General features: G+C 42.4%; 1 protein-coding gene across 4 annotated transcripts in view; it reads left to right on the top strand.

Annotated features, from left to right (window-relative positions):
• Positions 1-6,885, top strand: part of LOC134359986 (tubulin beta chain-like) — a 40,733-nt gene extending 33,848 nt beyond the window's left edge. For all 4 annotated transcript variants that reach the window (XM_063073925.1, XM_063073929.1, XM_063073927.1 and 1 more), the window contains exon 4: positions 5,719-6,885. In XM_063073925.1, coding sequence (XP_062929995.1) covers positions 5,719-6,761 — 1,043 coding nt within the window. In that variant the 3' untranslated portion in view covers positions 6,762-6,885. The remainder of the gene's footprint in view (positions 1-5,718) is intronic.
• Positions 6,886-16,641: the final 9,756 nt, after the last annotated feature.

Genomic DNA, 16,641 nt, shown 5'->3' with positions numbered 1-16,641 from the left:
CACGATTTTTAATGTGTTCAATATATACTTTAATTGATTTACTTATTTATTATTATTATTTTTTTCTTCCTCTATATTATGTATTGCATTGAACTGCTGCTGCCAAGTTAACAAATTTCATGACACATGCCAGTGATAATAAACCTGATTCTGAATCTGAGAATACCCATGTGATTGATTTTTACCACTCAGCTTCCTCCACGACTACTTGAGTAAGTGGCAGTGGAGGCAGCTGAGTGATAATAATCAATCAATAGAGCCTGGTCTCCCCTTCCGATGCTGTCCCCCAGGTCCTGCTTGCTAGGTGCTGCTACTGAGTGTTGAGGGTTAAATCCCTTTTCTTTTTAATCGCTGTGTAATTCATGTGTTTCCTAACAATCAGGTTGGTGCAGGTTGTGTGCAATAACTCATACTTCATCTGCAGAGACCTCCTGATGATTCAATTTTGACTGCCACTTACCTCAGATTAACCTGTAGGGTGGGGCAGATGGGACAGTAATACTTTCAATAGCTTTAAATCCTGTCAACACTTTTGATGTGCCAGTATAACAGGGAATTATTCTTGGGAATCTGGTCCAGTATAAAACAATATCTCATAAGATGGAAATCATAATCTTTCATAAAATGAATTCTAGTTTCCATTTCATTGCTGAGTTGGTTGGACTCTAGGTAGTACATTCCATGACCATATCCGCAGATGATGAATGAAACAAAGTCTAAAGGTAATATTAAATTATTTTTCCGGGAACCTGATTTATGATATTCAGGCTGGTGAGCTGTGGTAGGAGTAACTTTGGTCCCCTTAATCTACTTTTTGAGTTTTAGTGAGGCCAAACAATTAAAAACACAGTGAAGCATCCATTCCACTCCAGAATATTTAGGGAGTAAAAGAGAGGTGAAGGAAATATTGGCCTGCTGGAAAATGATGCTGGCGAGGTAGTAAAGGGGACCAAGGAAATGGCAGAAAACTGAATAAGTATTTTGCATCAGTCTTTCCTGGAAGATATTAGCCGTATACCAGAAGTTCAAGAGTGTCAGGGACCGAAGTGAGTGTAATTACTATTACTAGGGAGATGGTGCTTGGGAAACTGAAAGGTCTGTAGGTAGATAAGTCACCTAGACCAAATGGATTACACCCTAGGGTTCCGAAAGAGGTAGGTGAGGAGATTGTGGAGGTATTAATAATGATCTTTCAAGAATCACTAGATTCTGGAATGGTTCTGGAGACATTACAAATGTCACTCTGCTCTTCAAGAAGAGAGGGAGGCAGAAGAAAAGAAATTATGGGCCAGTTAGCCTGACTTCAGTGGTTGGGAAGATGCTGGAGTTGATTGTCAAAATATGCTTTCGAGTACTTGAGGCTCATGATAAAATAAGCTAGTCAGCATGGTTTCCTTAAGGGAAAATATTGACAGATCTGTTAAAATTAGTTGAGGAAATGACAATCAGGTTAGACAAATGAGATTTTCAGATGGCCCCTTGCTGTACATGCAGCTGTTTAACGAGATAAGAGCCCATGGTATTACAGGAAAGATACTTGCATGGATAGAGCATTGGCTGATTAGCAGAAGGCAAAGAGTGGGAATAAAGAGAGCCTTTTCTGGTTGATTGCCAGGAACTAGTGGTGCTCCACAGGGAACACACACAAAATGCTGGAGGAGCTCAATAGGCCAGGCAGCATCTATGGAAAAGAGTAAACAGTCGATGTTTCGGGCTGAGACCCTTCATCAGGCCAGTCATGCTGAGTTCTTCCAGCATTTTGTGTGTGTTGCTTGGATTTCCAGCATTTGCAGATTTTCTCTTATTTGTGCTCCACGGGAATTGGGCGTTGGGACCGCTTCTTTTTACATTGCATGTCAATGATTTGGATGACGGAATTGATGGCTTTGTGGCCAAATTTGTGATGATATGAAGTTAGGTAAAAGGGCGGGTGTTGTTGAGGGAGCAGGGAGGCTGCAAAATGACTTGGACAGATTAGGAGAATGGGCAATGGGCAAATGGAAAACAGTGTCGGGAAGTGTATGGTCATGCATTTTAGTAGAAGCAATAAAAGCGTAACTATTTTCTAAACAGGGAAAAAAATCAAAAGTCAGAGGTGCAAAGGGACTTGGAGTCCTCGTGCAGGATTCCTAAAAGGTTAACTTGTAGGTTGAGTCAGCGGTGAGGAAGAAAATGCAATGTTAGCATTCATTCTGAGAGGACAAGCATATAAAAGCAAGGATGTAATGTGCTTTATAAAGCACTGGTGAGGCCTCACTTGGAGTATTGTGAGCAGTTTTGGATGCCTTATGAAAGAAAGGATGTGCTGGCATTGGAGAGAGTTCAGAGGAGGTTCAAGATAATAATTTGCAGAAAGATAGGCTTATCATAGGAGTGATTGATGACTCTCTGCCTTTATTCACTGGAACTCAGAAGAATGAGGGAGGATCTCATTGAACCTATCAAATGTTGAAAGGCCTGGAGTGGATGTGGAGAAGATTTTTTCTATAGTGCCAAGGTTTTACATTTCCTATATTGTCTGTGTTATTCTATCCTGTACTGGGTTCTTTCATGCACTTCTTTCTGCTTGAGTATGCATATGTGTTAAAAAGCAGCTTTTGTTTTCATCCCCTTCCCATCGCCCCCCCCCCCCTTTGTTGTTGCTTCTGCTCACAATGCTATGTTGTCTTGTGGAACTTACGAGTCTTTCAACATGGGGTCAGATCAACTATTACTCCTCCTCTTGCAAAAAGAAGTTATGAGATAACAGTTGGAAACTTGTGAAAACGGTAGAATATCCTGCCTTCATATTGACATAGACATTATTGGAAGAATCTAGTGTCAACTTCTTGGCTGGAGAAGAGAGAATTGGAGAATTGTACTGGAGGTAGAGCTCTGGATTAGCATATCCTTCCAACCCTCTTAAACTTTCTCATTAATAGGCTCAGTACTACCATTCCTCCATTAGCACCTGCTGTTGTAATAATATAGTAGTCCTTCTTCTTCTAGTTTTTTTTTTCTCTTAGCTGCTACAGTTAGAGGAAGGGAACTCAAGAATGAGAAAATTAATCTGGTCAACTACGACTCCATCAGTCTATTCCCCAATATAAGCAATGTAACATGGATGTTCAAAGTCATTTAATTGCCAACATCCAACTCATGTGTGATGAGTGTAGGTTCTACCAAAATGATTGAGTCAAGACCTTATCCAAATGAACTGAATTGCAGAGGAGAGATCTGAGTGACCGTCTTATCCATTGAAGCAGTATTTGAATAAATGTGGTATTAAGGTTCTCCAGAAAAAGCAACATTAGTGGGAATCAGGGAGAAAACTGTCCATTTGCTGTGGCCATACTTAGCCAAAAGAGTTATTGTCATTGAAAGAGATTTATGTGTTTTTGTGTTCTCCAGAGTAGTGTCTTAACCTCCAACTGTCTTCACTGCATCATCAATGGTCTTCCATTCATTGTAAGTAGAAAATGGGAGTATTCGGTGAAACATTGGAAATAGGAGTAGGCTTTTCATTCCTTTGAACCTGTCCCACTATTCAAGGGAAATAAAAACAGACAATAAGCTTTCTCAGGTATATAAAACGAAAGAAAGAGGACCAAAATGAATAACATCTTTCTGAGGAAACATGGGAGCAGGGAAATGCTGGATTTTTTGCACTAGTTTTTACAGTGGAGGACAATGAACATCCCATAAGTGCTGTTTAATGCCAGAGAGGAATTAAACACTGTCACCATTACTGGAGCTGTGAGACAGCAGCATTAACTGCTGCACCGATATTGGGGAAACCTACCTGATTTATCAAATAACCTATCAATATTGCTAGCTATAAATGAAAGTTCAAGTTCAATTATCATTCAATTCTACATGAATACATCCAAACAAAACAGCCAAGGTACAGCACACATTACCAACAGCACATAGCATAAATAGCACATGTGGTTCCAATTTCAGAAACACATACAGTCACAAAGAAAAAAATAATTTAAAAAGGTTGAAGGGTGCGTCAAGTGCCTAGCTGCTGTTGCAGAAGGAGTTCTTGGCTGGTTTTATTTTTCCCTGGCTTTATTTTTTTCTGACATTGCTCCTATTTTTTTTAATCTCACTCTTTAATGTTCTGAGGAGCCCATCATGTAGTTTCCATTAGGAAAATGAATCTTTATTCTGAAACAGGAGGAAGCATGGGAACAAAATCAACTTAATCTAGCATTACTTAAGGTCTACAACACCAGCTCATCCATCCTTCCATAGTAAAAAAAAATGCATTTCTATGAATATTCTACATGGTGAACCATTATGAGAAGCCTTGATGTGATTAACAGGCAGGACCTATTTCCCCTGACAGGGAGGGCAGTAACTAGAAGGAAGATTAGAGGGCAGCTGAAAAATATCACCTTAGAATAGTGGGAGTCTGCAACTCCCTGCTTGAAAAGATGATAAAGTGACAATATCAAAAAAGTACTTAAGAAGAACTGTAACTCAAACTGTATCCACAGATTAAGAGGTATTTAGCATAGGCCAAATAGATCTGACTGTGACGTAAATATCTATGATTATCTAGCATCTTTTATGACCTAAGGATGTCACAAAGTACTTTGCAGTCAATTATGTATTTTCAGTGTGTGGTTATTACTGTAATGTAGGAAATGTAATGACCAATTGCAGTGATCTGATAGTGAGAGCTTTAGAAACATTAGCTGAGCAATGAATTGTATTCACTAAGCGAGTTTGCCAGTACTTCCTAGAATTGTGTGACTGTGTCTTTAATGCTGTCCCACACTGTCAGCAAGGACATCCCCAACAGAGCTGCACTTCCTTCATATGGGAGTGGAACTTCAACCTTAAATTTTGCTCAAGTGTTTGAACTCGCAGCCTTCTAACTCAGAGATAACAGTGCTACCAAGTAGAACCCAAGTCCAACTGACCTAGCAATCATGACTGTAATAGAAGTACTTAACAAGGGAAATCCTCCAAGTTTAGTGCTATAATTGCAATGTACTGGCAGTCCATTTTCACCACTGCTAATCTTTATACCCTCAATCAAGATCAATTTAGGATAATATATTTTTACTCTGCCTTTTGTAAACTTTTTTTTAACTTCAATTTGCTTTTGTTTTTGTTTACTGAGGTCTGTAACAGATCTAAATTCCTCCCCAAGTAGTTAACAACAAATGGAATGGAACTGACACCAGTAGACTTGGGGGTAACCTGCAGTCAAGTCCCTGTCATTGTTCAGACAATGTAGCACATGAATAACAGTAAAATCGAATGTGTTGCTAGTGCAAAAAAAAAACTGTTTTGCTGGTACAGTATTCACAATCGAAGAGAAGGGTGGATCAAAATTAATTCCGTATATTGAGGTGGTATTATAGAAAAGAACAAGATCAATGATTCCAAATGCAAAGGAGGTAGACAGACAAGGAGTGAAGTAGCTTAGATCTCAAGTCTGGAGGGAAAGGTAGAAGTTATGTTGTACAGGAACCTAAAATATTAAATGATTTTTAAAAAATGACTGCAGATTTACTATACACTAGGAGAAATAGAGGTTACTAATTAGGGAAACATTGATTTAAGCAGTAATTGGAGCACTGTTTCCATAAGAGGTGACAAATATTTGGAGCATTCTGCCATATTGGGTGTTGGACAAAATAACTTGAGGGCTGTTAAACGCAGATGAAATAGCCTTTCATCAACCTTTTAGTAAAATGTGTTATTTGGCCTTTGTTCCAGGACGTAGTGGTGCCTCTAACAACTGGGCCAAAGGTCACTATACTGAAGGAGCTGAATTAGCTGACTCTGTTATGGATGTGGTGAGGAAGGAGGCCGAGGGATGTGACTGTCTTCAGGGATTTCAGCTCACTCATTCACTGGGTGGTGGTAGTGGCGCTGGCATGGGCACTCTCATCCTTAACAAGATTCGTGAAGAATACCCTGACAGAATGATGCTGTCCTTCAGTGTTATTCCTTCACCCAAGGTATCAGATGTTGTGGTTGAACCCTATAATGCTATCCTGTCAATTCACCAGCTCATTGAGAACACAGATGAAACATTTTGTATTGATAATGAAGCTCTACATGATATTTGTTTCCGAACTCTCAAGCTTACTTCTCCCACTTACGGTGACATGAACCATTTGATATCAGCCACCATGAGCGGTGTAACAACCTGTCTGCGTTTTCCTGGTCAGCTTAATGCTGACCTCCGTAAACTAGCAGTGAACATGGTCCCCTTCCCCCGCCTGCATTTTTTTGTGCCTGGCTTTGTTCCTCTGACCAGCCGAGGTAGCCAGCAGTACCGTGCCCTCACAGTGCCCGAGCTGACCAAGCAGATGTTTGACGCTAAAAACATGATGGCTGCCTGTGACCCTCGGCACGGCCGCTACCTGACTGTGGCCGCTGTTTTCCGGGGCCGCATGTCCATGAGAGAGGTGGATGAACAAATGCTGAACGTGCAGAATAAAAACAGCCCCTATTTTGTGGAGTGGATCCCAAACAACGTCAAGACTGCTGTGTGTGACATCCCACCCCGAGGACTCAGGATGGCTGCCACCTTCATTGGCAACACAACAGCTATCCAGGAGCTGTTCAAGCGCATCGGTGAGCAGTTTTCTGCCATGTTTCGCAGGAAAGCCTTTTTGCACTGGTACACAGGCGAGGGCATGGACGAGTCTGAGTTCACTGATGCTGAGGCTGACATGTTTGACCTGATAACTGAATATCAATATTACCAGGAAGTTAGTATTCATGAAGAGCCTCAGTATGATGATGATTAGGAGCCCTGAATGTCTTTGTTGTGAGATTCTAACTCTTAACAGGGAGGCCTGATTTTTTTCTCCCTCTCCTGCACTGTGCACATCATCTCATTTCAATGCCATGTGAACTGCTATTAAAGATGCCTGGTAGTACTTGATTTGTTAAGAATAGAATTAATGTGTGCTTTTTAACACTAATAGTGGTGGTTGTCTGTCATATCCAATGATGACAGAAAACTGTGCGGCAGAGTTTTTAACCTGGAAAAGCTGTTATACTGGGGCACTTCCACTCTCTCGACCTCAGAAGTCTGGGTCCAGTTTTACGAACAAGTGTCACCAGGTAGGGTCCTCCTTGGTTGCAGTGAATGGCCATGACGTCTCCTGTGCCTTGCCATGCCCTTCACTCTCCATGGGTCATTGCAATACCGCCTTCCTAGTCATTGTATCTCACCGGGGTATGAAGACACTGGCTACCCTCACCTGTCTATCGACATGGCACACCGGAGTGTGGCTGCTGTCACATACTTGGAGCCACAGGTGAGAGCTGAGTGTCCAGTGGAGACCAAAGGTGAGAGAGCTGCCCTAGAATGGATATGACAAGCCCCTTCACTAGAGATGCTACCCCTCCCTGGACACCTCATATATCCCAACATTAACTGTACAGGCATGGTTTGTTTGGGGTTCATGTCCCACAAAACTCATTAAGTACATTTCTAACAGCTCTGAAACTTAATTCTTGTGCTGATGAGGGTGAGTAATGCTGTAATAAGAGATTTCCCTCCCAACTGAAACTTTTACAGTGTGAAAATTTTCACATGGTGTAAAGAAGAAGGAACTTGTATTTTTGCAGCATCTGACATGACCATAGAATAACCAAGGCGTTCTGCTGTTTAGAGCTGCTTCTTGAAGGGCACTCATTTTTATAATGTGAGAAGCAGAACAATTAATTGTACATCGTAAGGATCTGTAAAAAATTTATGAATAGCATTTAGATAATTCTCTTAAGTGCTAATTCAGGATTAAATCTTTGGTAGAGCACTGGTGGGGCTGTACTTCCAATGGCATCATTCCATTGTTTAAGCCCACCTACAACAGCAGATGAAGTTGTGTTTCTACACAAAGGATAGTAGCTCCTATAGGATAGACCTGCAGTGTCCAGCTTAAACTTTATCCTGAAGTTTCTCGAGAGTAAGGCAAAGGCTAAGTTGACAAGATAAAAAAACAGCAAATGCTGGAGACATTTAATAGGTGTGGCAGCATCTGTGGAGAGAGAAACAACCTTTACCATTTCGGGTCAGTCACTTTTTCTCAGGAGAGGGAGAAACATGCATGTTTAAGTTGCAGAAAGTGGGACTGGTGGAAACAACACAGAAAACATCAATGGTGGAGTTGCATACCTGTGTTTTCAGGATGACATGTTTGCCTCATTGCTATCTGAGAGAAGGGAATGAATGCTGTTTAATTGTAGCTCATCTGTGTAGAGACGTCTAAATAGTGGAAGATCAATGACTGTAATTAGAGAGAAAAATAAAACAGCTACATGCAGAACACAGCAATTGCTATAAACATAAATTATAAATGAATGCCTCAACTGTGGTGAGAGAGACAGTGAGTTAATATTACATAGGGATGGCCTACATTAAGTTCAAAACTTAAAAGTAAATTTATTATCAAAGTACACCATATACAAGCTGGCTGGTGGCGTAGTGACATCAGCGCCGGACTTTGGAGTGAAGGCTCCCGGGTACGAATCCAGCTGGCTCCCTTGCACGCTTTCCATCCGTACTGGGTTGAGCGTCGAGCTAGCAACTCGGCCTCGTAAAAATAAGAAAGCCTGCTGACAAAGCACTGTCAGGACAGTGTTGCAATGACTCCACTCAGAGTTAAGGGCTTTCTTCTTACATCATATACAACCCTGAGATTCATTTTCTTGCGACATACTAAATAAACCCGTAATGGAATAACAACCATAAGAGAATCAATGAAAGACTGCACCAACTTGGAGTTCAGCTAGTGTGCAAAAGAAAACAAACTGCAAATATAAAAGGAAATAAATAATAATAATAAATAAATAAGCAATCAATGTTGAGAATATGAGATGAAGAGTCCTTGAAAGTGAATCCATAGGTTGTGGGAACATTTCAGTAATGGGTCAAGTGAAGTTACCCCTTTGGTTCAAGAGCCTGACGGCAGAAGGGTAATAATCTGGTACTTTGAGTCTTTAGGGCTCCTGTACCTTCTTCCTGATGGCAACAATGAGAAGAGAGTATGTCCTGGGTTGTGGGGTCTCCAATGATGGAAGCTGCTTTCCTGCAACAACGTTTTGTGTAGATGTGCTCAATGGTGGGAGGGCTTTACCCGTGATGGACTAGTTCATATCAACTACTTTTTGTAGGATCATTGGTCGTTCCATACCAGGCTGTGATGCATCCAGTCAATATACTCTCCATAAACACACCTATAGAAGTTTGTCAAGGTTTTAAATGCCATGTTGATTCTTCGCAAACTTCTAAGGAATCAGAGGCACTGACCTGCTTTCTTTGTAATTGCATTTACGTGCTGGGCCCAGGACAGATCCTCCAGAGTAATAAACCGAGGAATTTAAAGTTGCTGACCCTCTCCACCTCTGATGCCTGATGGCTCATGGACCTCTGGTTTCCTTCTGAAGTCAATACTCAGCTCCTTGGTCTTGCTAATATTGAGTAAGATGTTGTAGCTATGGCACCACTCAGCCAGATTTTCAGTCTCCCTTATATATACTGATTGGTCACCACCTTTGATTCAGCCTATGACAGTGGTGCCATCAGCAAACTTAAATATGGTATTGGAGCCGTGTTTAGCTTCACAGTCATTGTATAAAATAAATAGAGCAGGAGGCTGAGCACACAGCATTGTAATGTACCTGTGCTGATGGAGATCATGAAGGAGATATTGTTGCCAATTTGAACTGACTGGGGTCTGCAAGTGAGGAAATCAAGGATCCAATTGCACAGGGAGGTATTGAGGCCAAGGTCTTGGAGTTTATTGATCAGTTTTGAGAGGATGATGGTAATGAATACTGAGCTAAAACAAAAAGGAAAAGCTAGTTATTTAAAGTTGTTGAATTCTGCAATCAGCCCAGAATTGCAGCAACACGTCTAGAAGTACTGTTCCTTGAGTTTACATCATGTTTCATGGAACAGTGTAAGAGGCCAAAAGAGTTCAGAGTGGAAATGAGATGAAGTGAAAGGCAGATGGAAGTTCAGGGTTGAATGGAGGTGGTCTGCAAAGTAGTCATCCAATCTGCTTATAGATTCCCCAGTGTATAGGAGACCACTTTATGAGCACTGAATGCATGCATAATATTACAAGAAGTGCAAATGAACTGTTGCTTCACTTTGAAGAACTATTAAGTCCCTGAAAGATGGTAAAGGATAAGGTTGCCTGGGGAAGTGCCATGAGAAGGGGAGTCGTTGGTGGGGTGGAATGGTGGAGTGCTGAGGCAAATGGTCATTTCTAGAAAAGGCAAGGCTGGGGAAGAGCATCGGGGGGGGTGGAATCTAATTGGAGGTGGCATAAGTTGTTGAATCATGAATGAAGTCATTGGAGAAAAGTACTAGTATGTATTTACTGATAAGTGACTTAAAGAGGAACTACTCAAATAGGGCAGCAGAATTGCCCTGTCTCGCAAATCCAAACCCGCCCCCCCCCCAATTACTCTATGTGCATCTACATCTACCCTATCATCCCTAGTCACTACCTACAAAATGCTAAGCAGAGAGATTATTCCAGAAATTTGAACAACAGTCTTTAGAAATGCAGCTTCATTTGTATGCCTGTTGGCTCTTTCCTTGCTGGCCGATTGCAGCTTAATCACATTCCTTGTCTTCACCCCTTCATTGTCTGGTAGCTAAAACTCTCTCTTTCCAGGGGCACCAACAAGGTACATGTGTCAGCCTCACAGGCTCTCTCATCAGTGTACAAGAAGGGATTGGGGTGGTCTGTATTTGAATGACTGCAAGGACTTCTCCCCATCAGCAACCCCTTCCAAACTGTCCAGTCAGTTGCTGGCCCCAACGGCTAAAAGGACCAAGCTCATTTGTATTCACTCCCCATTCAGGCTGGGGTGACTGCTTTCAGATGCCGTGTGCAATCTTTCTCAGTGTGCTATGCTATCGAAGTTGTGGAACTTGCTGTCTCTGCTTTAACTTAAAATCCCTCCCCATCTATTTTCCCCAATATCTTTTCTGTTCTATGCTATCAACTAATCACCTACCTTCAACAACCAGCCTTCATTACAGAGTACCATTCCCATCACACTTTAGCATACTATTCACGGGTTTCTGTCATGGTCTTGGTGTCTCCTGCCTTTGTCTTTGCTGTGGATGTGTTTCCATCAACTGTGATCAAGTCTGGTGTGGCCGGCTGGTGTTCATCACTTAGGTTCTCTGTAATTACACGGTTACTGGGTACACTTGATCCCTCGCTCAGTCTGTGGGGGCAGCGAGAAGGTGAGTCATACACTTTAACCTGAGTCCAATGTTTCCACTGGCTGCCTTGCCGAGTCTGCACACAGACACAAGTGTCACTTGTTAAAAGTATCGTCTGTGGTCCTATCCATCTGGGAGCAAACCCTGCCCTTTCAGGCAGCACCCTCACCATGACTTGGTCACCTGGTTGTGGGAGGACTATCTCCTTTTCCTCTGGCTGTCTCTGATCAGCAATGTGCTGCTGTTGTTTTGCTTAGTCCTTCAACATGTTAAGCTGGTTACAAAGGTCTTTTACATTCTGTGTCATTCTATTTCTGTAAGTTTCAGGCTTGCCGCAACCCGTAATTACCTCATAAGGGAGTCACATTGCTTGCCCCATCAATAATTCATAGGGGCTGAGACCCAGCATGTGGTTTGGGGTTTCCCACAATCTCATCAGGATTCTTGGTGATACATCAATCCAGGTCTTTCCCATCTCAGTTGCAGCTTTGTCAAAGGCATTCTTCATTGTTTGATTCATCCTTTCTACCATTCTTGAACTCTGAGGCTGGTAGGGTACGTGGAACTGTTGTTGAATCCCTAAGAGTCGGAACATTTCCTTCATCGTTTTCCCTGTGAAATGTGCTCCCTCATCTGAGTCCACTTGGACTTGGGTTCCTCACCTTGTGAGGACATCCTGAATTGGAATCCATGCAGCCTTGTTGGGAAAGCCTCTACCCACCAGCTGAAGTGATCCATAATTACTAGACGGTAGTTTTTCCCCCTGCTTTTGGCAGGGGTCCCATGAAGTCCATCCATCTGGATGTTTTCCCAGGGTCTCCTCAGCTGTGGCTGGTTTGCCAGTTGCAGCTTGATGTCCATACCAGGGTTATACTGGGCACAAATGATACAGTGGTGGCAGAATTTCCCCCCTTCCCCAAACCTTGGCTACTACCAGTCCTGCTGGAGAGTTGTGATCATGCTCTGCCTTCCCTGATGCATCACCCCATGATATAACTTCAGTAGTATCTGCCTAATACATGGTGGTGCCACCACGACTCCTTCCTCCCCAGGTGTCCAGCTCCCACCTGGTCCCTCCTTTGCTCCCTTTCTCCTCCACTTCTCCTTCTCTCCTGCCTCCGCTTCTTATAATTTTACTAAACTGACTTCAGTTGTTTCTTCCTGCGCCCTTGCAATTTCAGTTGCCTCTTGTTCCTCTGCTGCCTTCTTTCCACTGATGTCTGCCCATTCATTTCCTTTCTGCTCCTGACTCTCCCCTTTCTGGTGAGCTTTTACTTTATTTACTGCCACCTCCGCTGCCAGACTCATTGCTTCCAGCAGTTTTGTATTAGGTGCCCATACTGTATACCTGCACCCGTTGAGGTTACAAACCGTCTTCATGCCCATGCCATCAGATAATTATGCACCACCCTAAAGGCATACTGGCTGTCTGTATATACAGTGCCTATAAAAAGTATTTGCACCTCCCCAGAAGTTTTCATAGAAACATAGAAAATAGGTGCAGGAGTAGGCCATTCGGCCCTTCGAGCCTGCACCGCCATTTATTATGATCATGGCTGATCATCCAACTCAGAACCCCGCCCCAGCCTTCCCTCCATACCCCCTAATCCCCGCTATATCTAACTCCCTCTTAAATATAGCCAATGAACTGGCCTCAACTGTTTCCTGTGGCAGAGAATTCCACAGATTCACCACTCTCTGTGTGAAGAAGTTTTTCCTAATCTCGGTCCTAAAAGGCTTCCCCTTTATCCTCAAACTGTGACCCCTTGTTCTGGACTTCCCCAACATCGGAAACAATCTTCCTGCATCTAGCCTGTCCAATCCCTTTAGGATTTTATACGTTTCAATCAGATCCCCCCTCAATCTTCTAAATTCCAACGAGTACAAGCCCAGTTCATCCAGTCTTTCTTCATATGAAAGTCCTGCCATCCCAAGAATCAATCTGGTGAACCTTCTTTGTACTCCCTCTATGGCAAGGATGTCTTTCCTCAGATTAGGGGACCAAAACTGCACACAATACTCCAGGTGTGGTCTCACCAAGGCCTTGTACAACTGCAGTAGTACCTCCCTGCTCCTGTACTCGAATCCTCTCGCTATAAATGCCAGCATACCATTCGCCTTTTTCACCGCCTGCTGTACCTGCATGCCCACTTTCAATGACTGGTGTATAATGACACCCAGGTCTCGTTGCACCTCCCCTTTTCCTAATCGGCCACCATTCAGATAATAATCTGTTTTCCTATTTTTGCCACCAAAGTGGATAACTTCACATTTATCCACATTAAATTGCATCTGCCATGAATTTGCCCACTCACCCAACCTATCCAAGTCACTCTGCATCCTCTTAGCATCCTCCTCACAGCTAACACTGCCACCCAGCTTCGTGTCATCCGCAAACTTGGAGATGCTGCATTTAATTCCCTCATCCAAGTCATTAATATATATTGTAAACAACTGGGGTCCCAGCACTGAGCCTTGCGGTACCCCACTAGTCACCGCCTGCCATTCTGAAAAGGTCCCGTTTATTCCCACTCTTTGCTTCCTGTCTGCTAACCAATTCTCCATCCACATCAATACCACACCCCCAATACCGTGTGCTTTAAGTTTGCACACTAATCTCCTGTGTGGGACCTTGTCAAAAGCCTTTTGAAAATCCAAATATACAACATCCACTGGTTCTCCCCTATCCACTCTACTAGTTACATCCTCAAAAAATTCTATGAGATTCGTCAGACATGATTTTCCTTTCACAAATCCATGCTGACTTTGTCCGATGATTTCACCGCTTTCCAAATGTGCTGTTATCACATCTTTGATAACTGACTCCAGCAGTTTCCCCACCACCGACGTTAGGCTAACCGGTCTATAATTCCCCGGTTTCTCTCTCCCTCCTTTTTTAAAAAGTGGGGTTACATTAGCCACCCTCCAATCCTCAGGAACTAGTCCAGAATCTAATGAGTTTTGAAAAATTATCACTAATGCATCCACTATTTCTTGGGCTACTTCCTTAAGCACTCTAGGATGCAGACCATCTGGCCATCATGTTTTATTGTTTTACAACATTGAATCACAGTGGATTTAATTGGGCTTTTTTGACACCAATCAATAGAAAAATACTCTTTCGTGTCAAAGTGAAAACAAAGTGATCCAAATTAAATGACAAATAAAAAACACAAAATTATTGATTGCATAAGTACTCACCCCGTTTAATATGACACACTAAACCATCACTGCTGCAGCCAGTTGGTTTCAGAAGTCACATAATTAGTTAAATGGAGATCACCTGTGTGCAGTCAAGGCGTTTCAATTGATTGTAGTAAATATACACCTGTATTGAGAAGATCCAGCAGCTGGTGAGTGAGTATCCTGGCAAAAACTGCACCATAAAGACAAAAGAACACTCTACGTGACTCTGTGAGAAATTGTTGAAAAGCACGAATCAGGAAATGGATACAAGAAAATTTCCAAGACACTGAATACACTTGAAAAAGACTGTTCACTCATGATCCCCATGCAACACTACAGAGCTTGAGCAGTTTTATAAAGAAGAATGGGGAAAAATTGCAATGTCTAGATATGCAAAGCTGATACAGACCTATCCACACTGACTCAAGGCTGTAATTGCTGCCAAAGGTACATCTACTAAATACTGACTTGGACGGGGGAGATAATTATGCAATCAATTATTGTGTTTAATAGTTGTAATAAATTTAGACCGATTTGTAGAAATTTGTTTTCACTTTGACACAAAAGTATCTTTCCTGTTGATCAGTGTCAAAGATAAAACAAATTAAATCCACTGTGATTCAATGTTGTAAAACAATAAAACATGAAAACTTCTAAGAGGGTGAATACTTTTTATAGGCACTGTATATTTGGTCTGCCTTTACTGTAGCACAGTGCTTCTATCAGAACCACCAGTTCCACCACCTGAGCTGAGCAACCCTCTGGCAATGGTGCTCCTGAAGCTAATTCTTCACCTACACGGCCCACCCAGACCATGTCTATATTCCTCCTAGACCCATCTGTAAAAATTTCTTCTGTTTCCCCTTCCAGAGGTTTTTTCTTCACACGGATATCTTCTTTCTGCCCAATTTCCATTTGGCACTCATGTGCCTCCCCCTCCACTAGGATGGTGCTCGCGGGATTCATTCCGGTGTCCCTAAATTGTTACTGTCTTGTGCACAGCTGTAAATGTGTCCGTCTTTAATAGAATACTGTACTGCTTATGGTGTTTATGGAGGCCTTCCTCTGTGTTAACTAGGTTTATCTTTGCTTGACCACAGTCTGATTGTATCTAGCCCACACTGCCGGGAACTGCTGACAAGGTAACCCATAGACACCATCCTGCTCGCTCCTGTCTCTAACAATCAGAGCAGCTGCTGCTACACTAGCTATGTTGTGTACTCTCTTGGTTGTACTTATTTGCTGCCCCTGGCTTGTCCATATTATTTCTCCCTTTCCTGAATCTATACTGATCTCTACTTCCCTTAGGATGTCTATTCCAAGGACAGTACCCTCATTTGGACAAACCAAGAAATACCCCTCAGACTTAAGAGTCTGCAACTCGCTTCTTTCTGCTTCCACCATTTCTCCTCCTGCACACATAATATAAATAGCCAGTCCAGTTGTTAGCAAGGGCAGATCAGTTATTGATATTATTATTGATACCGATGGCGATGCCCCTGTGTCAACTAACTTTGCATTGTCAGCTGCCAGACAATTTTGCTGTGTATATCTGTGGGTCACCAACGCTAGCAGTGGAGGCAGCCACCACTTCTTTTTTTCTGACCTAGAAGCAGTCTTCACCAGCTCAATGATCTGATCAGCAGTTAGTTTGGTCAAACTGGGCATTGATTGGGTGATACTGCATGTCTGCCATGACATTCACCTGCTTCTCGTTCCTCTTTTTGTTTGGACACTGCCTCCAACCATGTCCCGATAGTCTACATCTGTAGCATATCAACTCTTTTACTGATTTTTGCCTGGTCTGGCAGTCCTTTGTTCGGTGCCCTGGCTGCTGATGTACAAAGCAAGCCATCTTTGACGTCACAGCAGCAGCATCCATTATTGCCACTTAATGACCTTTCTTGCACAGTTTTTGGTCTATCTCAGGTTCAATAGCCACTTGTATCTGCCTATTTTATAGGTTAATTGTTGTCACTGGCATTTGCAGTTATCTCTAGTCTGAGCATGAGATGACCGCAACTGACTTTTAGTCTGGCCTTTTCTTTGTTCTCTCAATGCTTCTTCTTCTTGCTCTTTGCTTTTGTAACACTTAACAAAAACAAGAGTAAACAATGTTTATGCCTCATTCTTGACTTCTGAGAACCTTTGCATCGCAAAAGCATCTGAATCCAACAATAGTAATGAGGACAGATTTGACAGCGGGAAGATGTAGATTGGTTGGGAAGAAAAATTGATAATTAGGC

This window comes from Mobula hypostoma, chromosome 21 (genome assembly GCF_963921235.1).
Source record: "Mobula hypostoma chromosome 21, sMobHyp1.1, whole genome shotgun sequence".
NCBI classification, from domain to species: domain Eukaryota; kingdom Metazoa; phylum Chordata; class Chondrichthyes; order Myliobatiformes; family Myliobatidae; genus Mobula; species Mobula hypostoma.
This window is presented reverse-complemented; position numbering and strand designations above follow the sequence as displayed.